Raw genomic sequence first — 27,013 nt, forward strand, 5'->3', positions numbered from 1 at the left:
GAACATTATCACAAAGCAGTTGTACAGAAATCTGGATGTAAATATAGATACTTAATGTGCAAGGCAAGGGAAAAACTCCCTTAGATGACATGAGTAAGGAACCTTGAGAGGAACTAAACTCAAAAGGGATCCCATCCTCTTCTGGGTGGTACTAGATAATGCATTTATAAGTCATTACTCTTCCACCTCTGTATATGTCACTATTACAGAAGATTACAGAATGATTACAGAAGACATTTTCAGCTTCAGTCTCCAGTAAATATTTTCACCGAAGAACGGGTGAGAGCTGGGCTGTTTTTTTTGCACGTGGGATGATCCACAGGACTCTTAAGGGTTTCTGTTGTGGGTTCATCCCCAGCAGCAGTGAGTGATTCCCAAGTGAAAGAATCTCCAAGCAGTAATAGAGCATGAGGACGGGCCAGGAAGTGCCAGGTTCTACCTGCCATCAGGATCCAATGCCTGGTCTTCTGGCCAAGCATGTCTTTGTCCTCTACCCGTAGATTATAACTTGGATCATTATTGCTTCTCCAAGTTCTGTTATTGTTTCCCCCAACTTGAATCTGACCACAATCACCACATTTCTCAAAAAGCCAAGGCCCTGTGGACCTCAAAAATGACAGTCCCATTTTTAACCTTCCCCTCCTTGGTAAATTACTGAAGTTTGTGGCCGCATTGCTTCCAATAACCTAAAGGAAGAGCTGCAGTCTGGGTTTAAGGCAAACCGCAGTAATGAAACCTTTCAAGTTAGGGAGATAAATTACTTGTTGGTTGTGGCAGTCTGAGGCTGACCATACTTCTTGTTCTGAGTATTTATTTATTTTTTTATTTATTTTGTTGTTGTTGTTGTTGCTTTTGACATAGTATGCCATGACACACAGCTGCATCAACTTGAAAAATGGACTGGTCTCACTGTTGCTGTAGTATTTTTGTAATATTTTGGTAAAGATCACATATCTTAGACAATTTGACTCTATTGCTAGGTTTATCCTGCCTCTACCAAGGTGTCCCACAAGGCTCAATCCTTAGCCCACTGAGAATCATTATAGACATGCTTAGTAATATTACCTGACAGCAAAATCTACTCTAATGATACACAAATTTATGTACTCTTTGAACCACCACGCACTTTCTTCCTCCTCTAATTGCTTGCCTGGGTGATTTAAAGACTTGGATAGCTGTTATTTTCTCAAGACCCAGCAATGATGAATCCGAGTCCGTACTAGCTACATCCAAAGCCATCTAAAGAAAAATACACCCTACATTTGACTATCTCTGATCTTTTTGACATCGTCTTTGCCGTAGACAAAGAAGTTCTTGCATCTTAAGGCCAGAGTGCATCCTCCCTTTAACACTCTCTAGCTGAATCCCCCCCCATAGCAATACTGGATTCCTTTTCAAAAACGCAGCTCCTATCGCTTTTAACCCACACCACACATTGAAAACATTTAAGGGAACAATCTAGCACGAGCAGCTTGCATATACGTCTTTATAATTAACACGTGCTATCCAGTGGCATCCAAGATTTATTTCATAATGAAATTCCGATTAGAATTTTTTGGGTTAAACTTCATTTATTAAGGTTTGTCAGTCAAGTTTTTAAATGATGTATGGTTTCCTGCATTACCCACCATGCAGCCCTTTAGTCTGTCCTGCTCTGTAGACTCTGTAGGCTATAACAGATCAGCTTCACAGCATTCATGCTAATACCAGCACCATCATGCCCTTCATCTCGTACATCGCTAGCTAGTCGAGCCTCAGCCGAAACCTGTAACTGCGTCTCCTTCCTGATCTTCGAGTCCGACATTTGCACCAACTTCTACTACTGTGTTGGATTTCTCATCAATACAATTTTAAACATCGCCAGAAAATGAGCTTGTCTTAAGGCGCTAACGATGAAACCTGACCTTATATCCGAGATCTCTGAAATTCTGTCTGCTTTTCGACTCCATTGTTACGTGAGCGCGTTAGACGGCCGCTAACTTTTCATACGGACAATGAAAATTCAGCAGCAACCAACAAGTTATCACCAGAATCACTAGGCACATCAGAAATATTTCAATATAAACATATTTAAGGTGTTTTCAGTAACGTCTTAGCATTCTCCTTTAACTCCCTAGATTAAACACTTAAACAATTAAGCACAGTTTAGAGAGCTAATCTAGGATTTGTCCATCTGGGCTTTATTTTAAATCGGGTCATGTATTTTAACACAGATTAACAAATGCGGATTTCATAAACGTAGAAATATACGAATTCTCCAGAGTAACTAAACAGCAACAATGTAACCCTTTCACTTCCACTCGAGTGACTACAAAGGGCCCGTGAACTTTAAACTTTCACTTAAAAAAAATAAAAATAAAAAATTCATCTGCCGTTATTAACCGCTCATTCACATAACCGATACAGTCTGATAAAATGAAAAAAATTAAATAAAAATATGTAAAAAATCTGAGTTTAATGTGATGGAGCTACAAGATTAGAGTTAATCCAGGTTTATTGTGAAATTAAATCCAGGATTAACGTGATGGTTTAAATGTAAGCCTGCTTATTTTTAAACCAGGTTTAAAGTTTGGTGCAACAGAATTATTAGATAAACCTTGATTTAATCTAGATTTAAGCTTAATCCTTATTGGTGTAACCCCACCCTTACTGTATACTGCCTCTGTGAATATATTACACACCTCTTCTAGTCTCAAACGCCTTAAATGAATTCCGGATTGTGAACTAGTCTGATTTCACGGCTTTCTCTACAGTCAGTAGTGGTGGTGGTGTTTATTTATTTGTTTATTTTTATTTTATTTCATTTTATTTTTTAAATCAAAGACCTTTCATAATTCCAAAATTAATTTATTCCTCAATGAAGTCATTTTGCAGAAATTGCGAAAAATTCCTATTTTTTTCCTGTTTTCTTCTGTTGTTGTTGTTTTCATCTATTATTCTCCGCTGTCTAGACGCTTCGATAGCTGTTCGATGAGGAGATTTATTGCAGGCACGATGTGTAAAGGTTCTGATCGGAGATATTCGGGTGGCTTTTGCTTTGGTTTCTAACAGCTGTTAGACTCCTCTAATATTTTAGCAAAGAAAAGAAAAAGGAACCCAAAGGCTCGGAATAATGATTTTTGATCCCTTTTATTTGAGTGTGTTTGTGTGCGCGTGTTTTCTAAAGAAGTTGTCACACGACGGCGCATTTATGAGTCACTGCTGAGATTTTTCTAGAAAAACCATTAGTGCTACTCGGCGTATGCGATATCGATTGCAGCATCCGCGTAAAGCTGCCAGGTTGTGTTCTGCCTCTAACCTGGGGTTCAGTCATGTAAGCTGAGCAAATTTCTAGATCTTTATCATTAACGCACCGTAGATTTTATTTATTTATTTTTTAAAAAAAAATACAGTCAGAAGGATGGATTTAGGGGCTTATTTTTCCCTCATTCTACTTCTGTGGTTTAATATGAGTAGTTATCAGAATGTCTAGCGCTTTAACATCGGTGTCAGTGATGGTCTTAACTTTTAGGACCTAACCCAAGGTGACGTACGAGTGATGAAAAGTGAAATCTAAGCTACAAAGCTGAGCAGTCGAGGGTTAAAGGGCTCGTTTAAAGCCCAGCGGAGGCTTTGTGTCCGTTTAGGGATTTGAGCTCGTAACCTTCTGGGGAACCTGCTGAGCTATTTCTGACAACATGATGATAAGTAGAATGGTTTCGACACACTACAATGTGATAGCTGAGGTACTTACGCGCACACACACACACACACACATATTTTCTATCAATTATGTATGACAATATAGGTTTGCATTTCTTACTGCACCCTTGTGTTGGTACCTCTACACACACACACACACACACACACACACACACACACACAGCGCTGGAGATTAGCTGGTAAAAACACTTCTGACATCTGTGTCATTCCTGTGAACTCGCTGTGACATTTCCTCTGGGCTGCAGAAAACTGAACAGTGACTCGGTGTGAGCCGATGCGGATATTTGTAAGAGACGTTTTATTAAATGTTAAGTGCATTATTTCTGCCAGTTTCAGAGAGATTTCCTCCATGTCGAGGACGTTGGGTGGTATTTCCAGTACGTAGAGGAGATGCGTACTGTTTCTCGGCTGTCGTTTTCGTTTTAAAGAGTCGTGTCCTGTATGGCGGTTTAGTGCAGCGCTGCAGCTTCAGGTTTAAGCTTGTGTGCAAGTTACCGGAAGGTTCTGAGTTGAAATCTTACGATTAGCCAGTGTTGTTCTTTTGACCTTCAGCTCTTTGACGGTTCGCTTTGCTTCATTCGTAACGTGTCCGTCCGTCCCCCCCCCCCCCCCCCCCCCCGTACTTGCCAAAAGACGTGCACGTGCACAAATCCCGCCGTCTTTAATTAGCATGTTAATGATTTGCAATTTAATAACTTGGTTTTTAATGCGTAAAACCACCTGTGTGATACCCTTGTGTCCCCAAAGCAGCTCTGGCCCGTCGAGGTATGGACTCTACAAGACCTCTGAAGGTGTGCTGTGGTATCTGGTACCAAGATGTCCGCAGCAGATCCTTTAAGTCCTGAAAGTTGCGAGGTGGGGCCTCCGTGGATTGTATGGGCTTGTTTGTCCAGAACATCCCACAGACGTTAGATTGGATTGAGATCTGGCGAATTTGGAGGCCGAGTCAACACCTTGAACTCTTTGTCATGTTCCTCAAACCGTTCCTGAACATTTTTCGCAGTGAGGCAGGGAGCGTTATCCTGCTGAGAGAGACCACTGTCGTTAGGGAATACCCTTGCCATGAAGGAGCGTACCTGGTATGAGACGGTGTTTAGGTAGGTGGTACGTATTGGCAGACATGACACTGTCGTTGGTTCACTGGTTGTCCTTCCTTGGACCACTTTTGGTAGGTACTAACCACAGTGTCATGGAAGGTGGCAGATAGTAGACCACGTCACATGACACTTGTTGATTATTTTCCCATAACAGCACACGCTGAGGAGGTTTTGTTCCCTACTGAGTCCAGCGTTGTGCTGTTCAGTTACAGGCGTGTATGTGTGTGTGTGTGTGTTGTGATTTATTCATCTGTCTAATAATAGGAATATGTGACATGTTAACCTTGTCAGTATATTTAGTTGCTCCTTTTGTTTTCAGAAAGTTCTTTTTCCACAAAAACAAAGTACTGGAAGTTTTGGAGAAGGATATACATTTTTTTGGGGGGGGGGGGGGGGGGGGGGGGGGTTAGAGCTGGGTGTAGGTGTAGCAGTGTTCAGCTACAGAAATACACAAGTCAATGGAAACACACACGGATAAAATTACAAAAGTAAGTGTGCATGCGCACGTGTGTGTGTTTCACAGGGTCATATTTCCTGCCAATTACCATTCAGAAGTTCTCTCTTCCTTTCCCTGCACCTCTCACTCTCTCTCTCTCTCTCCCCATCTCTCTCTCTCCCCCCATCTCTCTCTCTCCCTCTCTCTCTCTCTCTCTCTGCTTCTTCTGTTCTCATTTGCTATTTTGCGTGCTCTCTCTCTCTCTCTCTCTCTCTCTCTCTCTCTCTCTCTTTTTACTTTGGTCTCGCTTTCTCTCTCTCTCTCTCTTTTGCCTCTCTGTCCATCTCTATCCTCCTCCTTGCTTTCTCTGCTTCTGTCTCTCCACCTCTCTTTCCCTCTCTGTCTCTCTCTATCCCTCCTCACTCTGAAATAATTCATCAGTTAGTCTGTTAGGCTCAGCAGTTTCAGAGGAGGTCATATGGTTGTGTGTGTGTGTGTGTGTGTGTGTGTGTGTGTACCTCGTTAAGCATGCTCATCACTGTGTCTCTGCTCTTTCATGCCTGTGAAACACTTGGCGCTGCTCCGTCATCACACACCGTAAACACTGAAGTGTTGAAAAGCAGTTTAACCATCGCATCTCGTCAGAAAGAGCGCTTTCTCACAAGTCTCGTCTCGCACATACACAGTAATTACATCCTAAAGCTGGCTTTCAGTCCATAGCCCACACGACCGTACTAACTCTGCTTCATTTTCTCTATAGTCTCTATAGTAACCGCTCACTCGGGACTCGCACGCCGGACGCGCCACAGTTCGTCGGTTACGTAGCGTTTCTGGAAGGAGTCTCCAGTGTCAGCGCTTTGTAACAGTCACCGACTTGTCTCCATACATAGGGGAAATTTATTAACACTCTTTGAGCGAAACGTTTCTCGTTTGCGTTACACGACACACATTCTTTCTCTTCAGATAGCCTTTAAGAAGAAAAGATGAGCGTATCAAAATCATCCTCACGCCTGGATCGGGAAGCTCGGCGCAGGGTTGCGATGGACGTGCACTAAGGGATCGATTTCCCGTCAAAAGTATTGCCGTCACGGATCGGAAAAATAATACGCGTGACTCATTTAAAACTGCGTGCAAATTTACATTGCGCAATATCGTTTATATCACGGTGTTTTGTTTTCTTTTTTCTGAGCGCTTGTGCTGTTTTTCCCTTCGCGCTTGTTTCCACATTCTCCACTTGCTTTTCCAAAAGCCGCAGTTCGAGTTTCATGTAAATGAGGGCGGGCTTTAGTGTCACCAACGGTCCGCTACGGCTCCTCCTCTAGCCCATCGATGGAAGAGGGGAGGTGACGTCACTCCACTGCGACTACTGCATCGAAATCAGCATCAAGGGAGTCAGTCGATCCCACCAGGTGTGTTAACACGGGTTCATCGTGAGTAGGAGAGACGACTCGGCGTGCGTTTCCAAAGAAACGGCGATAACATAGAGGAGGTTTTGCAAATAAAGTTACATTTTGCTTTAAAAATTTTTTAAAAAGCATTAATTTCCCGTTTGCATGGAGACTTTTGTGTACTAACTGGATAAAAAGTACGACGAGTCACTTTTTAAAAAAAAAAAAAATCTTTAAAAAAAAAACCTGGTAGTTGTTGTGAAATCGCTGTAGTTTAAGGGGACGTGCTGTCAGAAGTTTTTCTGAGGGAAACCACTCGAACTTGGCGAGATTGCAGTTTCACAGTGATGTTTGTTGGTAAACCAGACCTTTTTAAGCTTGACGCAAGTCGAAGACGGGGGTTTGACCGAACGCGTGTCGCGACGACGGAAGCAACGTCAAGTGCGCCGAGACGGAAGACGTCACACGACGCGACTCGGCCCAAATCTGTGGTAATTTTCGAAAAAAATAACGAGCTCCGCCGGTGTTTGCTCGATTTTGTGTTCGTTGCTGCGATCGTCCTGGAGGGACTGTCTGACTTTTTATAACTATGATTGCCGTTGATGATTGGTGTTAAAAGGAAAGTAAATCAAATCGCAGACTCAGCTCTACGAAACACGGGTCTGTGCGATGGCCTAGTGATGATGATGATGATGATGATGATGATGGCAGGTTATTTTATCTGTTTGTCAGCTTGAATTTGCTATACACCATCATTATACAAATATGGTTACTGCTTGCACTATCTGCAGAGTGTGTACGTGCGTGAATGTCAGAGCGTTGTGTGTGTGTGTAAATACAGACTGAGGCAGTATTGACTTACATGGATTACAATCTCCCTTGTAGCTCCGTCTTTGCTGAGTGTTTTTCCTGTCAGTGTTTGTGTGTGTGTGTGTGTGTGTGTATATATATATATATATGTGTGTGTGTATATACATTTGCTTCTACTTCAACCTAGAAATCTTGAATATTACCTATTTTCAATGTGGCCTCGGACTTTTGGACCCCACTGCATACGGCGCGTAAGTAGCTAACTGGGTTCTGTTCATTTATCCGAGTCGCTCTCTTGCATCTGAATCTGAAATGCGGTTCTGGTTGTGTTTGTGTGTGTGTATGTGTGTGTGTGTGTGTGTGTGTGATGCACTTCATAGGGCTGTAACACTTTTACAGGTCTTGTACCCTACGTAGTGAGCATATATAATGAATGAGAAAGGCGTCCGCGTGTCGAAGACTTCAAAACAAACAAACAAACAAAAAAAAACAATTCCAAGGCAAATTTTTACGTGTCTCGGGTAAGAGATTTAAATAAATGAGCGCTAAATATCCGTAACGGGAAAACATTACCGTGGGTAACGAAACGTTAAAAATGAATACGGACGTTTCGCATACTCGCCGCGTGAGAACAAAGCGACACCTTCGTTTTGTGACTCGGCTCATTAATATATTTCGAAGCGTGTGAATACGATTTGGTTTTGGGGAAATTGCGAATAATGCTTTATGCGAGGCCAGTAATGTCCATATTAGTGGCATTTCAGTTTATTATTCCTCATCCGCACTCAGGTTAATGATGACGGATCATCCTGCACATCAGCTGTTATTGATCACGGTGCACAACGTTCACGTCACCATGCGCCGAGATCGTATAACACACACACACACACACACATACACACACACGTGCTGTAAATCGCTCTGATGTGCAGCATCTCTGTGTAAATGAATAATACCCAAATACATCATGTTGATTATTTTGTCATCACAAGGATTAAAAATTGAGCGATCGTGTAAGTGAAGAGTGTAGATACACAAGCTCTGTCCTCTCATCTTGTCTGTCTGTATCTCCGTCTCTGAACAGATGTGTCAGCCCCCCCCCCCAAACACACACAAAAAACGCCCCACCCACCTGTGTGTTAATAAAACTAGCCTGAATGTGACATTTCCAGAGAGCATGTTAAAGTTCAATCAACGTCATAATTACAGAGCGACTGCACCTTTATTCTGCCTGTCAGATCAATAACAGTGTAGAGCAGAGATGGTGTGTGTGTGTGTGTGTGTGTGTATGGTGAGAGTGAGAGACAGACAGACAGAGCCATTGGTTTCAGTCAGAGAGAAAGCGGAGGTGGTATTGGAGTGTGTAACATCGCACCGTGCTGTATTCAGCAGCAGATCAAATGACCGTGTCATTTATTCACAGTGCCCGCTGCATGTGTCTCGACCAGAAGGTCAACACTTCTGAAGAATGTGATAAACAGTTTTTATAGGGAACCGAAGTAATTTGATCACCTTATTACAGAGAGCCCGAGAACGTTTAGTCGTTTTATTTCACAGTGTCCGCATTTTACAATCGCTTTAACATTTCTATGAGATTCATCCACTTTTCTGAACGGGACCTTGGTTAAACAAATGTCAGATTACTCAAATCATTTAGAATTAATTAGGAGATATCTACGTATGGACACAGGTTTTCCATCGACAAAAATATGTAGATATGGGATTAGGAGACAAAGATCTTAATCTCTCAGATTAGGAAAGACAAAGAGATACTGTCTGGGATTACGACTGACAAATGTATACTGTCTGAGATTGAGACAGGCATAAGGAAGATACTGTCTGAAATTAAGACATGCATAAAGAGATAATGTCTGAGATTAAGAGGGACAAAGAGATACACGTCTGAGATTAAGAGAGACATAAATAGATACTGTCTGAAATTAAGAGAGACAAAGAGATACTGTCTGAATTAAGAGAGACATAAAGAGATGCTGTCTGAGATTAAGAGAGACATAAAGAGATGCTGTCTGAGATTAAGAGAGACATAAAGAGATACTGTCTGAAATTAAGAGAGACATGGAGATACTGTCTGAGATAAAGAGATTCTGTCTGAGATTAAGAGAGACATAAATAGATACTGTCTGAGATTAAGAGAGACATAAAGAGATGCTGTCTGAGATTAAGAGAGACATAAAGAGATGCTGTCTGAAATTAAGAGAGACATAAAGAGATGCTGTCTGAAATTAAGAGAGACATAAAGAGATGCTGTCTGAATTAAGAGAGACATAAAGAGATGTCTGAAATTAAGATACATAAATAGATACGGTCTGAAATTAAGAGACATAAAGAGATGCTGTCTGGGATTAAGAGAGACCTAGAGATGCTGTCTGAATTAAGAGAGACATAAAGAGATACTGTCTGAAATTAAGAGAGACAGAGATGCTGTCTGAGATTAAAAGAGATACTGTCTGAAATTGAGAGAGACATAAATAGATACTCTATAAGGTTTAGAGAAATCGAAAGAGATGCTTCTGAGATTCAGAGAGACTAAGATATGTCTTAGATTAAAAACTGTTTTATATTGTGAGGACATAAAGCGGTCTTGACTGAGATTAAGAGAGACATAAAGAGAGAGAAAGACCTAAAGCGACTGAAATTGTAATCAAGGAATTGAAAGATAGATATTATTACAGAATAAAAATGTTATTGCCGACATCAACCCAATAGGCCTAAAAGGGAGACAGTTTGAGATTGAGAGAGTCATAAGGAGATACCGGGGGAGCGAGAGACATAAAGAGAAACTGGCTGAGAGTGCGTGTGAAGGAGGTGTATAGAGTGTGTCTCCAGAGGGATTTAGTTGAGTCTGCCTTGTGTAACACTTAGGATTTAGTTACTGAGACTCCCAAGGTGACCGCCAGCAAAATTTCTTTCTCTCTCTCTCGCTCTTTCTCTCTCTCGCTCTTTTGATCATTGTGGATTTTTAAAGTTTCCTTCTGAGTAAGGTATTCAGCAGGGTGTGATTACCTTGGGGAAAGTGCCCTAATAATTGGCCTTCAGGTTGCATTAAAGGCAGACGTGTGTCTGGAGGCGCTCCAGCCCCTCTCTGTGACCCCCCCAGAGCCAGCCTGATCCAGCCTGGGGGATTACGGGTACAGTGAGTGTTTGTTTTGGCATTGTAAGACGAAATGTAAGCTCCAGCAACGAGCCAAGAGCCACAGGATAAAAAGCGAAATGCTTTAAACTCAGCCGTATGAGAAGAGGTGACCATCAGACAGCAACAGGCAAACATCATGCTCGGTAAACACATCTGTGCTGACATTCAAGCTGTTATCTCCCCTTATCAATAAATAAATGAAGGCTCAATTAAATACTTCTCACATGCAAAATAGTGCGCAGAGTAAATAAACAGTCCAGTGTGCCAAAGTACGCTGTTTCTAAGAGCTTAATGAGCTAGATAAATTTGAAATAAGCTCAACCTCAGTGCCACAGAGAAGAGTGCTTGAACCAAATGGAAGCAGATTATAGACACAATTCAGCCCGAATTACTGAAAACACTGAGACTTCAACAACAGCAAAAAAAGTCCCCATTAAATCAAAATGGACGTTTTGTGGTTTTTAGTATGAATATATTAGCCTTAAGGTTTATCTATAAGCTAGTGTGCTCAAAAACAATGCCAGAAATTCGCGTTTAGGAGATGCACATCAATAAATTTGATGGCAACGTTCTGCACTTCAGATTTCTGTCCAATCAAATGCGCTTTAGAATCTGAAGTGTTGCGCCTCCATCTACCTCTCAAGTACGGCTTAGCCTGGGCTGTGAGGTAAGCTACACACTATTGGCTGTTTAAAAAGGGGGAGGGGCCACTTTATATGTCCCACCCTGACTTCTTGTTTCAGTGGAAATTACTTCAACACATCGAATAACGCTGCACAGGAGGCCATTGATAGCTAGCTAAAGTTACCACAGGATGTCATTGATAGCTAGCTAAAGTTACCACAGGAAGTAATTAATGAACTAGCTAAAGTTACCACAGGAAGTAATTAATGAACTAGCTAAAGTTACCACAGGAATTAATTGGTAGCTAGCTACAGTTAACGCAGAAAGTTTTTGGTAGCTAGCTAAAGTTAACACAGGATGTCATTGATAGCTAGCTGAAGTTACCACAGGAAGTAATTAATGAACTAGCTAAAGTTACCACAGGAATTAATTGGTAGCTAGCTACAGTTAACGCAGGAAGTTTTTGATAGCTAGCTAAAGTTAACACAGGATGTCATTGATAGCTAGCTAAGGTTAACACAGGAAGTCATTGATAACTAGATAAAGTTACAAGAGGAAGTCATTGATAGCTAGCTAACATTACCACAGGAAGTAATTGATGAACTAGCTAAAGTTACAACAGGAAGTCATTTGATGGCTAGCTAAAGTTACAACAGGAAGTAGTTGATGAACTAGCTAAAGTTACAACAGGAAGTCATTTACTTCTACTTTACCAGAGGTGTTCGTTGATGGCTAGCTAGAGTTGTCACATAAGGTCATTTGATGGCTGGCTCAATTACAAATGAGGCTACTGCTGGCTAGCTTATAGTTAAGACTAGGGAAAAATTCTAACGGGTTAACGTCAAAAACAAGTCTCAGTGAAATGAGCACATATTCAAAGAATAACTGTTTGATTTGATATTGAGACCCATAAAGAATTGCTGCCTGAAATTAATAGACACTTAAAGAGATAATTGTCCTCCGTATCTAGGATTTGCAGTGCATTATGAGCATGGTGTGTTCTGTAATACTGAAAATAAACGCAGGCAGTGGAAAGTGTCAAGCGACTACACGAGAATGCAAGAACAAACCTGAATGTATGTTGTTGTTAGGTTTTTTTTTTTTTTTCCTTGAGAATTTCCCACTACTCAGCAGAACTGCCGCAGTCCTGTGGATTAATCCCGATTTCAGTCGCCTGAGATCAGTGTTACTGACCACATCCAGACCTGACGCATTTCTGCACCGAGACATAAGCTTTTTGCGAGTTTCCTCTCCAGCAGTAAAGGTTAATAAGTCTTAGCATGGCCATTAAAGTCCTCGCTAGAACAGAGTGGGCTGAGAGAGTGTGTATAAAAGTCTTAAGTGAGAACATTTCAAGCACATTTGAAGTTATGGCATCCCTAACCCACTGTAAACTCTGGATTATACAACGTACTCTCGCACATTTACTGCTGGAGGTGCACACTGAGGGCGTTCTGCCTTCCGAGAGGTCAGACCTGTTTTGCAGCTGGGATCCTGGCCAAAAGTCCGCCACTTGCACACTCACTCACACCCAGCATCTATTCTGTTATATAACGCTGGCAGGGAGTCAGGCGTAATTGCTTCATAAACGCGGTTTGGATCTCAGCTTCCCCAGCTGGGGCTCAGGAACACCTGAGGGTTTTCTCCGAAATAAATCGCCTATACACACCCTGAGACAGCTCGAAGGTTTTATTAGCAGGAGGTTTCAAATTTGTTGCCTGTTTCAGTCTAAAATAATTGGCGTCTTTTGTCGAAAATAGACACGGCAGTAATGCACAATAATCCAACTGCTGTACAGTCATGTTATTGTGTTTGTTCAAAAAAAACTGCTGGGGTTTTTGACTCGACATGTGTTCATCTGACCACCTGGAATTCCAGGGTGTGTCTCAAACACTAGTGTTTCATTTCATTTAATTGGGGCAGTGGTGGCCTGGCGTTTAAGGCTCTGGGTTACTGATCAGAAGGTTGGGGGTTCAAGCCCCGGCACTGCCAAGCTGCCACTGTTGGGCCCTTGAGCAAGGCCCTTAACCCTCTCTGCTCCAGGGGCACTGTATCATGGCTGACCCTGCTATCAGAGTGCAGGGTCTTTTCTTCACATATCCCAACATGTTAGGAAGCTGGTGTCAGACCCCAGCTTCCTGACATGTTGGGATATGCGAAAAAAAGACTCATTTATCATTATCTAATCTACGAAACGTATTAGGATTTATTTATATGAAGAAAACTAGCATAAAACTAGCTTACTAGCCAGTAGAAGCCATTAGAAATGTGTTTTGCATCGTGTACTTGGCAATAAATGTCTCTACTTTTTTCCTACCTCTACCTCTCTCTCTATTTGAATTGAACTGTGCAGTTTCTTCACAAAGCATTCGGTTGTTTTTTTTTTTTCCCCACGGCTCTTGGAACTGGCGGTCAGATGGTGAGAAGTGGTTGTGGCAGACGCTGATGCTGAGTAGCGAGAGTGATGCATGCTAGAAAAGGGAAATAACGATGGACCGTGTTGCTGGATAAAACCAAACCCACTAAAAATAGTGAATTGAGCTGTTTTTCAGATTAAGCTAACGTTTCGTCATTTGCTAACTCAAAATGGCTAACTCTTCATAAATAATTCAACAATGACTGTCTTTCCGTTCAAGGCTTCCTGTCGAGTGCGGGTGGTTATAGGGCGTAGTAGCATTCAGCAGCTGTAAGCAGGTTTACACAAAACAGCATGAGATCTGTAGCAGCATCTGGGTTTGGTACAAAAGTCCCAGTAGCCTCTGTGCTATGCCTGTCAGTCTTGCCAAAAGGAGGTGTGGCTTCTTGCTCCAGGCTCCTCGGTTTGTTCCAGAGCTCGAGTTCGAAGTGGCTTCTGTGTGCAATTTTGCATGTTCATGTTTTGCTTGAATAATTTTGCAATATTAAACATGCACAAGTCTAAAGAAATAATGTACCGCTAAGATGCCTTCAAAAATGAACGGAATTTCTAAATGTCAGAATAATTACCATATCAGCAATAAACAGCAAAACAACCAGTTTTGCCTTTTTTATGAAGGCAATAAATTGACATTTTTGTCTAAGGAAACTGGTTGTTCCAGGGTTCTTAGAGAACGTGCACTGGGGTGGAAAAAAAAAGCCTTAAAGATGTGGCGTATTCCTTCATATAGTCCATTCTGCTTACCACAAAAATGCAAACAATTCTCTGTAACATAAACAGAAGTATTTTTTAAAGCAATGATTGCTTGGAAATCTATTTCCCTTTTCTACTGGCTTTTCTAATAGACATTTAGTACAAAATTAGAGGTCAACTTCTTCTTAATCGGCACCGTTAGTCGGCAAAAATTCACACCGATGGTTTTTCTCGGCTGCGGGAGCGGCTGAGAAGGGTCCGCTGTCATTGTACAGCACGAGAGCGCCCTCTAGAGGCGAAATAAAAACTAGCGCTGAAAAATTTTGTTGTTATTTGAAGTGTTCTTTGATTCATTTTGGACGTGTCTGGTTTTTATGTGGAGTGTTAGTTTTTTATTCAGTTTGGATGTATAGAATTTATTTACTTTTGATTAATAGTTAATATATGTTAATATTTATATATTTATTTAATTCAACAAGGTACAGTACATTTTCATGGTACAGTCAGTACTGCTTATTTTTGTAATAAAATTCAGCAGTATTTTACTTTGAGTGTTACGTTTTCATTTATCATTTATAGACCGGTTATAGATCGGTACCGCCCAACTTGGTTATTGGTAAAATCCACTATCTGTCGACCTCTTGACAAAATTGATAGTGAACTGTAGAATGAGATTTTTTCACAGTATTGTACGTCCAAGGTGTGAATTATCTCCTCTCAGAAGGAGAGATACACACCTTTAACTGCTTGGCTCACTTTATCTTGTGAACCAACCAACCAACGCATAGAAATTCATCATAGGACGTTCTTTATCACTCGAGAGCAGGAGTCGCAGTTTTGTGTTTCAGGAACGCTTCTGTTTTGTTTTCCCTGAATATTGCTCCTTTGCTCTTTACCTTGCTGTAGAATTTGACATTCGTTCTACAAACCGTGTGTGTGTGTGTGTGTGTGTGTGATAGGGTTGGATCAGGCAACATGGCACTTTTCTCCCAGACTTACTGACACGCTAGCGAAGCCTTGTCAGCCTGTCAGATAAACAAGCTGTTAAAAAGATTTCTCTTCTCCCTTGTTTTTCTTCACTGAAGGACATAGATGGCCCCATTACGACAGCAGCGTGATTCACTCTGCCGTGAGTTTTGGTTGATATTTATGGTGTAAAGTCTTGGTTGGATTGTCATTAAGAGATCTATAGTAGGCCTGCAAGCCGTCTTCTCTTTTTGCTCCTTTTTACGTCTGGCTTCACTTCTTCTTCAGAAAGGATTCTGACTCTGGAGCATCTCCATGTGTGAGCTGTGTGAGGAGACAGACAGCCCAAGTGCTTGTGAATCATTCTCCTGGCTCAGGGGATTAATGATAATGAACCCATCTTGTCAATCGATCACTGGTGCTTTCCTTTTCACGTAATCCAATTATTTGCAGGCTACAGTTTTCCCCCCTGCAGCCGTGACTCTTGTTCTGGGTCTAATAACTAATCATGTATTTATTAGTTAGGTAGGTGCTTTTAATAAGTGAATCGAATCCAAGCACAGAGCTAAGCAGTTTAATATTGTTTTATATTTCTGTATTAAACATGGCTGTTCAATGCAACGTTTTACAGAATATCATGTTTCGAGTCTGATTTCCTACCCTTTTATTTTTTTTATACACTGCAGCTCTTTATTTGCATTGGTAGCATGATGACTCGCAATCATGCCACCATATTTCATAAATAAGTAAAAGGCTTTGATATTTTTTCAAACACCAACCTGATTCACAGCACCAGGATTTTCCATCAGACAAACCCCATCCATCAAACAGCAACGTCCTGCACCACTGGATGTTCTGCACCAGTCACATTCGCCAACTTCCAACACCAACTATTCTCTTTCAAACACCAAATATTCTACTGAACCACAATTATTGAATCAAACTCAAACACCAAATTTATCCCTTTAGGCATACACCAGCATTCTCTGTCAAACATCTGTATTCTTCATCAAGCACCATCAAACACGGTCTTCTCCTTCAGTCAAGATTAGACAATGTCCAATACCAACACACCCCAGTATTGTTTAAACACTATTATTCTCCATTAAACGGCAGCATTTTCCATTTCCATTTCTATTTTCCAGCACCTGTATCCTTCATCACATTTGCCATCAAACCCCAACACACTCCAGCATTTCTGATCAAACACCAGTATTAGCCATCAAACATCAACACACTTCAGAATTCTTTATAAAAGAACCAAAGTTTTCCATCAAACATTTTCTCAACCACCATTACTCTCAATCAAACACCAACACACCTCAGTATTGTTCATCAAACACTATTATTCTTCATTAAACACCTGCATTTTCCATCAGACACACAAATACACTGCAGTATTCCTATCAAACACCGGTATCCTTCATCACATCTGCCATCAAACTCCAACACACTCTAGCTTTTCTTATGAAACACCAGTATTAGCCATCAGATACCAACATTTGCCATAAAACACCAACACACTTCAGAATTCTTTATAAAACACCAAAGTTTTCCATCAAACATTTTCTCAACCACTATTACTCTCAATCAAACACCAACACACCTCAGTATTGTTCATCAGGCCCTTATTATTCTTCATTAAACGCCTGCATTTTCCATCAGACACACAAGTACACTCCAGTATTCCTATCAAACACCAGTATCCTTCATCACATCTGCCATCAAACCCGAACACACTCTAACTTTTATTATCAAACACCAGTATTGGATAGATAGAGAGTACTTGATTGATCCCCAAGGGGATTTTCTTGTCGCAGTAGCCAAAACACATGAGCAAGACTTAACAGTTCACAAGACTCACAATATACACTACAAAAAAGAGGGAATAAAAGGTAAAGTATTATGATTAAGTAAAGTGGCGTTGCTGGTGTAAGAATGTGCAGTGACCCTATGTAAAAATTGTTGTGCAATATGCAGTGTAGTAGCTGGGTATGCAAACTCAGTAGATATGTCCATCATCTCCAGCGCCCACATACTTCCCCAGTCTCATTGTTGTCTCATTGTAGAGTCGGATAGCAATGGGCAAGAATGACTTCTTGTACCTTTCTTTGTTAAAACGAAGCTGTCGTAATCTGCTGGAGAAGGATCTCCACTGTTTGGCCAGTGTGGCATGGAGGGAGTGTTTGCTATTGTCCATGTTCCTCTTCATTTTATTCAGCATCCGCCTTTCCACCACCGCCTCCAGGGTGTCCAATTTGCAGCCTAGGACGGAGCTAGCTTTCCTGATTAGCTTATTCAGCTTCTTTGCATCGCCAGCTCAGTTGAGAGTACTCTAGATGAAACCCCAACTAACACCAGTATTGTTCATCAAACACTATTATTCTCTATTAAACACCAGTATTTTCCATCAAACACCAACACACACCAGTATTGTTCATCAAACACTATTATTCTCTATTAAACACCAGCATTTTCCATCAAACACCAATCCACTCCAGTATTCCTATCAAACACCAGTATTCTCCATCACATTTACCATCAAACCCCAAAACGTTTCAATATTCTTTATGAAACGCCAAGATATTCCATCAAACACCGACAGACACCAGTATTTCCCATCAAACAGAAATATTGTCCCGCAAACTGTGTCCCCAAGTACGAGTTACGGCTGTGATTGGACAGTGTTTGCGTTTCACTTTTAACTAATGCAGCGAAATGCTGTTTGTGTATTGTATTGCGCATTGTCAGTCTCATACCTCCTCAAAATGAGACCCACTGACAGCTTAAACACCGTCTCAGTGTCCACATTCGTCCTTCATCGTTGTGTGTGAAGGCTGGCATCATGTTCCTCTGGTCCTGCGTGTTATCACGTGCCAACTAATAAGACTGATGATGTAGATAACCGTGTGCTTACGGCAGGGACGTTAGGTGCTGACTCGGCTCACGCCTGCCCCAGCAAACCACCACTCGGTGTGCATTTCTGCCTCCGACGACTCGCCTCGTTCTGGGACGTGATCCATCAGTTGTGGTTTTCTCCCAGAACCTGACGAAAGCCGTCTCAATCCACTCTCCTCTTTGTCTTCATGTCCTTTCTCTTACTTTCTGTATCTGTTTTTTTTTTATTTTTTTTACTCAGTTATTTTGTAGAAGTGTATTCATTTCTTATTGGGATTTGGCGGTTTTAAATGCAGTGCTGCCAAAGCAATGACAGGGAAAGTGAGGGCTGGGTCATGTAACCAAAATGAGGATCGGAATATATAATCTGCGAATCATTATCCGTCAACTTCAGTTATGCATTTTGTTGGAAGACTGATAAATCACTGTACATCGTGGGCTTGTATAAAACTACTGCAGACCAATATTTAACCATACACAAATACACTGCAGTTGCAGTGTATTTATTTTTTAATGGAAATGCAAACACAAAATTCTGGAATTTCTCAGTCTTCTTGACTCTATTATCTGTATCTGTTGACTTCCACTGGTTGTTTTTCACACTTGATTTGGATTTTATGTAGTAGATTTAGTAAAATGCTCTAGTTTGTCTGTCTGATTTTTCGAGAATTTTATGCTAGGTTCTGGTGAATTTACTTGCGTTTTAGCATATGGCTTGGAATAGAGTTGGTGTAACAGGTTGGTGGGAAATTCTAGCTTTTATTGGTGGAAGATAAAATATCAATATTGTGAGAAATTACTCCACAATAGGCTTTTCTGAGAGTATTGCTGTCAAACTTCACCCGTACTCGGAGCTTCAGTTAATTTTCACATCAAACATCAGATTGGGGACAAAAGAGTTGGTGCCAGACAGGCTGGTCTGAGGGTTTCAGAAATCTCTAATTAATCTCCTGCGATTTTCCGGAAAAATCCCAATCTGCAATGTTCAGCTTGTCTAGTTTCGATGGTACTGTTCAGTCAGATTCCTGACAGGAGCGAAACCCCAATGCTGTCCTCTGCTGTTGCAGCTCATCCACCTCCAGGTTCAGCATGTTGTGTATTCTGAGATGCTTTTCGTCTCACCACAGTTGTAAAGAGTGGTTATTTGAGCTGCTGTAACCTTCCTGTCAGTTTGAACCAGTCTAGCCATTCTCCTCTGACCTCGCCATGCAAGTGTAAACCTTCGAGACCGTCGTGTGTAAAAAAATAAATTAAAAAATCCCAGGACCAACCTGGTACTAACATCCATGCCAAGATCAAAAATCTACCATTTTTCCCCATTCTGACGATTGATGTGAACATTAACTGAAACTCTTGACCTGTATCTGCATGATTTTATTTATTTTTTGGCACTGTGCCGCTGACACGTGATTGGCTGATTGAATAATTGCATGAATGAGCTGGTGTTCCTTATAAAGTGACCAGTGAATGTATGCTAGACTGTGTTTTGGTTCCAAATGTTTCATTTTTAATGCTTGTGTGAATTTTTCACATTTTTAAAAATTTTTTCCTTCTTTCTCGTGATCTGGTAGCGAACCGAAACATTTTGAAACGTGGATCTCTATCGTGATTATCTAGCCTGTTTGTTGACAGCAATACCAGTAAAGCCCGGTTTAACGAAACTATCGATGTCTGCTTAAGTCTTAACCGTGTACAATGAATTATACATTTAAAAAAACTGGTATTCTTACTTCTGAGAGTTGCTAGCATTTCTTTCATTCCGTCATCGGTGGAAAAATAGTAAGATAAGTATAAGTACTTTATAACACACTGCATTTTTATTTCTGGGTTTACGATGCCTAATTGAAGGTCAGAATAAGACTCGTTAGAACGATTGGTATTATGTCTCGCTTGTCTGACGTCTCTGCGATGAGAAGATCCTGCGGATGTTGCTAATGCGCTCAGCCTGTCGTCGTGGAAAAGCGCTTTCTCATGCCGTCCGAAAACATGGCAACAGTGCCGCAGATTTACATTTGGACTCATTCTGAGTTATGCGCCAAGTGTAGCTGTGGACATTTTAGGGTTTTATAGATGCGTAGTTACAGTTTAAACAGCATTGCTGTAAGTCAGGGCCTGACCAGTGGGTGTTTTTTTGTTTTTCAGTGGTTAAAATTAGGTTTGGTCAGATATTTTAGGAGGATGGGTAATCATCCCAAAGCTATATATATATTCCTGTTTGTGTGCATGTCTCGGTCTCTTTGTATAAGTGCATGTTCTTCCTCCAGTCTGGAAGCTGGATTTTATTTATATATTTCCCCCATTCCTGCCTCATGTCTGTACGGTCACAATCGTTTAAGAAGGCGCCTGCTGAGCCCACCATCAGATCGCATGCTGTGTGCAACCAGGAGAATGCTAATGGCTCTGATTGAGCACAGTTATCTTCCTCTCTCATCATATTCCTTGTGATACGTGCGGCTTGCAGTGAGCCGTTAAAGGTTTTGGATGCCACTGCACTATGATTATATTCGATGAGGTCCAAACATCTGAGTCAAACAGATTGGACCTATGTTTTGCCAAATTATATTGTACTGTAAGTGGGAAGCAGTAGCATGTATTGGTTGAGATGCTGTGGTTGGAGAAATGTAAGATTATAAACTGACCCGAAGCCCTCTCTTTGACCCGTTAACTCCAGCGACATTGCCTGTGAAAATCAGACACCCTGTAGACTGGAAATCTGTAGACTGAGCAAACATTCAAGCCTGGACTGCAGGGAGAAGGTTTTTTTTTTTTTTTTTGTAGAAACAGGACGTGACCTCAGTAGAGGGGTCATGTTTCAAGTGCTCCATAGAGAATATTAATATAGCAGTCTGAGAAAATCCTTCAAGTGGTGGAATTTTGACTTTTTTTTTTTTTTTTTTTTTTGCTGCTGTATTAGGGCTATATGTAGTTCGGAAAACGTCAGAGTTTCCATCTGAAATATTTTCCCCTTTTGCATGTACATCAACCATAAGCAAAGTTCTAGCAGTTTAAAATCTGGTGAAAAATGACAAACTGCAGCAGACATTTTGACAGCTGATGTCTGTAGTCTTGCAGTATGTCTGTCTTCAACCTTTTGTAACTAAAGCCCCCCCAAGCCTACCCTATCATGTGGCATGCCGCCCCCCAATATTGGAGGAGACCAGGTATATTGATTACCTATTATATTTAAATTCTATCCATCTGTCTATATATACCTAATCTATAATCTGTTTTTGATAGATAGATAGATTTTTTTTTTTTTTTTTGCAGATAGATGTTTTTGTATTTTTAAAAAAATTACTTTTCATAACTTGTGCTTTTTAAAAAATAACTTTTATGACTTTTATAAAACTATATAACGGAAAGGTATGGAACATGAACGATATAAAATGTTTCTGAACACTATAAGTCGGCGCGTCTCGTAATCCATGACGTTGTTAAATCTCGGCCCCTCACTGAACAGAGCAGACGCAGAGAGAGGTGAGAGTGCAGAGGGAAAGCAAGACCTCACGCTTGCAGGACAGAACTGGAGACATTTGGAAAGATGCTAAGGTTTGTCCAAAAAATGGCTAGATTTGTCGCTAGGCGGTTTATTTATAATTTTTTTAAAAAGTCGCTAAAGGGGTCTGAAAAGTCTTAAGTTGGCAACACTGGTCTGCACTGACCGCTAGATAAAAGGCAGGATAAGCTCCGCCTCTCTCTAGCTGTTCAACTACTTGATCAAAGCGTGAAGTTTTGGTCCGTGTCATTTCCATCAGGCCTTTATTTAAAAATGCAATCTGAAAGTTATATAAGTGCCATTAATATTTAACAAGTCTGTCAAACTGGATACAAGGCCCAACATCAGTACAGCATCGTCCACCATCTTGTTTTCTTTTAATTAAATAGGTCACATGACTGAAAATAAATCAGCATTTTTGAATATCTCTGTTTTCTAGGGTGTGCCTCAATCAGCTCCCTAGGTGGTGAATCAGTATATCGTGTACATGAGCTCAGGCATTTGGTAATGACCCTGGCTCACTACACATTAGGACAGTGATAACTCAATTTCCAGCGACATGCCTATGTGAAACCTCACCAAAAATGTAAAAACGTAAAGATATTTAAGTCATAGTCTAGCTAGTGGATAAAAAATAAAACATGAAATACTTAAAAGTCGCTAGACACAAATAAGTAGCTTGTTACAACAATGATAACAAGCTACTTACATTTGTTGGCTAAGAGTTTGTCCGCCATTTTTATCGAGCTAAAAGGTTTCAGAAAACTTGACATCACTTAAGGGAACATAGTGAGCATAGATGCTCCCTGGTTTTTGCGGTGCATTGTGGGATTTTTTTTAGGGAGCAAACGTTTCGGTGCACTGGAAGGATTTTGCAATTGAGGCAGGTCTTAAAATGGCAGACTCCCTGATCTGTACCCTGACTACTGAACTAGGAAGCTGATTGAGACGCATCTCGAATCCACCGTACAATGCGAAAACAGAATCTTCAACTTGATCCACTTGAGAAAGCCTTTTCGAAAAGCTAGACAAGTTTTTGCTAGACAAAAACTCTGTCTCGGTGTGGACAGAAGGCCAAAACGTTTAGAAAAAGATGCGTTTTCAAATTTATCTGGAGTAATATGGATGTAGCCGAGTGGTCACCATCCTTCTTCTTTGAGATCTATCTTCTTGCAGGTTTTATCTCCAACCAAAATCTAACACACTGTTTTACTTGATCAAGAACTTCTTAAGGCTTCTAATGATTAGACGCTCAGGAGGACACGATTATGGTTGGAGCTAAAGTCTTCAGGATGGTAGATCTCCAGGAACAGGGTTGGTGATCATTGATGTAGCCTCAGGCAAACAGACCATCGTAATTTGTTTAACTGGATCCTTATCCAATATGATCTTTGAGAGCCTAGGCAAGGTTAGAAGGTAAATAAATACATTTACATGACATTTATAAATGAGCTGTGAAAGTATGTCATAGACCGATAAACCCAGTTTTACCCAGAATTCAGCCACAGTGTCGTCTGACGTGTTTTCCTAGACCGCCACTGAAGTAGTATATGAAAAAGAGAACAGTAAGTAATGACTACAGTGATCACATGTACAAATAATTAGCCAAGTCTCTTTTATTTATATAGCACTTTTGAAGACTAGTGTCAGTAAAAGTTCTGTAATGTAAAATTAAGTTGAATACAACAATAAGAGACAGAAAAAGAGACAAACCACTGGTAACAGAAGAAGAAGAAAAAAAAAAAACCAGATTGCTGGAGGCTCAATTGTGGGGGCCGCCTTGTAAAACTTCATCTTAGAGCAGCAACGTACACAATATGACCAAAGGTATGTGGACTACTGACCATCACACCCATATGTGGGACTTTACCAAACTGTTGGAAGCACACAATTGTACAGAATGTCTTTGTATATTTCCCTTCACTGGAACTTAGAGGCCCAAACCTGTTCCAGCATGACAGCGCCCCTGAGCTCCATGACATGATTTTCCAAGGTTGTAGTGGAAGAACTCGAGTGTCCTGCATAGAGCCTTGACCTCAACCTCATTGAACATCTTTGGGATGAACTGAATCACCGACTGCACCCCAGACCACCTCACTCCTCAACATCACTGCCTGATCTCCCTAATGCTCTTGTAGCTGAATGATCACAAATCCCCACAGCTGCGCCCCAAAATCTAGTGGAAAGCCTTCCCAGAAGAGTGGAGCTTATTTGTAACAGCAAAGGCTGACTAAATCGGGAATGGGATGTTCAACAAGCACGTATGGGTGTGGTGTCAGGTGTCCACTTACTTCTGGTCATATAGTGTAGAACACCTAACCAACCAGTTCCAAACATGGTTCAAAAGGCAAACACTACTGGTTAGTGGCTTGGAATGCTCTCAAATGCCGCCCCCCCCCCCCCCCCCCCCCCCCCCTCGGTTTTCTATTTGGCAGGTTTCCAGTACAAGGGAGAGGGTATTCCCCCTTTTTTTTTGTATCCATCACGAGCTTCACAGCTGGACCGTGAACCATCTACAGTATTAATAAGACGGTCTGACAGGTTGCCATGTCGTGGGAGTTAAGACTAGTCAATACGTGCAGAAATAAACGTGTGAAAGATAGTTTCCAGGCCTTTAAACGACAAGACGTGTTTATTTATAGCTGTATCAAAGGTGGGGAAACCTGGGAATAACATTCTTATGGACACGGTTATTTACTTGTCAGATTTCCAGTCAAGATTGAAAGAAAAAGCTCTTAAATGAGAGTTAGAGAGCAATCCGGATAGAACTCATGAATCTGTCATCTAAAATCACACCAAGAAGCGTATCAGTGTGTGCGCCTGGAGTGTGAATGGTGATTGAGAGGTCTGGCATGAAGAAGCTCTTAGCCGGAAGGTGGATCAGTTCTGTTCTGTCGCGATTGTGTTTCAGAGGATGGGGGCTCTCAGTACAGGAAGATAACTCAGACAGTCTGATATATTCAGATAGATGTGAGAGGTGGATGGAGGAATCAGACATGCACAGCTGTGTGTCATCAGAGTATCAGTGCTGTGGGAAGCCATGCGATATGATCACTGATTACACCAATTTAGTGTTGGAATGGGGAAATAATTTTACATTTTCTGAGTGGTATTTAATACTTTTTAGTCCTATTGGGAGCAAAGTGAGAAGATTGAAAATAATCCCTGGTGTTGCTCTGTGTGTGTGTGTGTTGCAGTGCGGGACCCAAAGGAGATAACATCTACGAGTGGAGGTCCACCATCCTGGGTCCTCCCGGCTCCGTCTACGAGGGTGGCGTGTTCTTCCTGGACATCACCTTCTCCTCAGACTACCCTTTCAAGCCTCCAAAGGTAAACATGGCATATGTAAATCTGCACTTTGTCATGGCTTTTAGGTAACAGTAGGACTGATAAGGTTACACTTTGCTGGTTGTACTGTTTACCGATGGTAAATGCAGGTTTTTAGAAATGGCATGTAAAAGGGTTTGATCGTTCTGCGAAGCTGGAGTTTAACCGATCGTTGTTGTTCAGTATGGCAAACTCCATCCCGATAGTTCATGGTCAGTTCTTGCAGTGTAGGAATTGAAATCAGCCCTCCAGTGGAAACATGACTAACGTGACTAAAAATTCCCTTTGTGAAGAAATTTGAGGAATTCCTGAGTACCCAAACAGAAAAAAAGGTTTCTGTGGTGGAAATGCGTCTAAAGCTTGTGTGAGCATACGTGCAAATATAGCCCTCTTCAAGAAGGGTGCTGTATCCGAAAAACGGATTTAGTAACTTCACTGTTGTTGAGATCCTGAGAAGTCTTTTGTGGTGTAAACATGCCTAACGTTCCTAAAAAGGTTCTTGTAGTGGAAGCACGCTTAAAGTTGCTGCGGTGGAAAATTGCCTAAAGTACCTGATTATTTGAAAAGGGTCCAGAAAAGGCTCTAAAGTTCTAAACTCTGAACATGCCTAAAGTTCCTGAGCACCTGTAAAGGCTCCTTTGGTTTAAACACGCCCAACATTCCTGTGGTGGAAATGGGCCTCAAGCTCCTGTGGTGTAAACATGCTTAAAGTTCCTGAGAAGGTTCCTCTAGTGTAATCAGGCTTAAAGGTCCTTTAATCTAAAAGTACCTAAAGTTCCTGTCCGTCTGAAAAAGGGTCCTTTGGTGGAAACATGGCTAAAGTTCCTGAGTTCCTGAAAAGATTCCTCTAGTGGAATCAGGCATAAAGTTCCTATAATTAAAAAGTACCTAAAGTTCCTGACCGTCTGAAAAGGGTCCTTTGGTGGAAACATACAAAAAGTTCCCTATTATGTGAACAGTCTCTTGTGGTGGAAATATGCTTATGGTTTCTATGGTCAGAAAGTGCCTGAAGTTCCTGACTGTCTGAAAGGTTCCAGAAAAGGCTTCTGTGGTGGAAACATGCCTAAAGTTCCAGAGTTTGTGAAAAGGTGCCTGTAGTGGAAATAGTCTTGTTCCAGAATGGTGTGGTATCTGAAAGACAAATTTAGTAACTTCACTGTTGTTGAGATCCTGAAAAGTCTTTTGTGGTGTAAACATGTCTAACATTCTTAAAAAGGTTCCTGTAGTGGAAGCACGCTTAAAGTTCCTGCAGTGGAAAATTGCCTAAAGTACCTGATTATCTGAAAAGGGTCCAGAAAAGGCTCTAAAGTTCTCAACTCTGAACATGACTAAAGTTCCTGAGCACCTGTAAAGGCTCCTTTGGTTTAAACACGCCCAACATTCCTGTGGTGGAAACATTACATTTACATTTATTCATTTAGCAGATTAAACATGCCTAAAGTTCCTGAGAAGGTTCCTCTAGTGGAATCAGGCTTAAAGGTCCAATAATCAAAAAGTACCTAAGGTTCCTCAGCATCTGAAAAAGGGTCTTTTGGTGGAAACATGCCTAAAGTTCCTGAGAAGGTTCTTTTAGTGGACTCAGGCTTAAAGTTCCTATAATTAAAAAGTACCTAAATTCCTGACCGTCTGAAAAAGGGTCCTTTGGTGGAAACATGCCTAAAGTTCCTGAGTATCTGAAAAGTCTCTTGTGGTGGAAATATGCTTAAGGTTCCTATGTCAAAAAGTGCCTGAAGTTCCTGACTCTCTGCAAGGTTCCACAAAAGGCTCCTCTAGTAGAAGTGTGCCTACAGTTTCTAACTTCTTGAAAAGGTTCCTGTAATAGAAAGATATCTAAAGTTCATGTAGTGTAAACATGCCTAAAGTTCCCGACGGCATGAAAAGGTTCCTTTAGTGGAAAAGTGCTTATAAACCTTGTGGGATTTTATGATGTGTAACTTTCCTCCACATTAACCTTTAAGGGCATGTGTGTTGAATATTGTTTGCAGTCAGTGTGTGGTTATGTTTAA

General features: G+C 41.1%; 1 protein-coding gene across 1 annotated transcript in view; it reads left to right on the forward strand.

Moving 5' to 3' along the window:
* ube2e3 (ubiquitin-conjugating enzyme E2E 3 (UBC4/5 homolog, yeast)) overlaps positions 1-27,013 on the forward strand; it is a 65,465-nt gene that overhangs the window by 24,920 nt on the left and 13,532 nt on the right. The window contains exon 4 of the mRNA XM_017470756.3: positions 24,878-25,010. Within this exon, the coding sequence (XP_017326245.1) occupies positions 24,878-25,010 (133 nt within the window). The remainder of the gene's footprint in view (positions 1-24,877; positions 25,011-27,013) is intronic.

This window comes from Ictalurus punctatus, chromosome 6 (genome assembly GCF_001660625.3).
Source record: "Ictalurus punctatus breed USDA103 chromosome 6, Coco_2.0, whole genome shotgun sequence".
Taxonomy (NCBI): domain Eukaryota; kingdom Metazoa; phylum Chordata; class Actinopteri; order Siluriformes; family Ictaluridae; genus Ictalurus; species Ictalurus punctatus.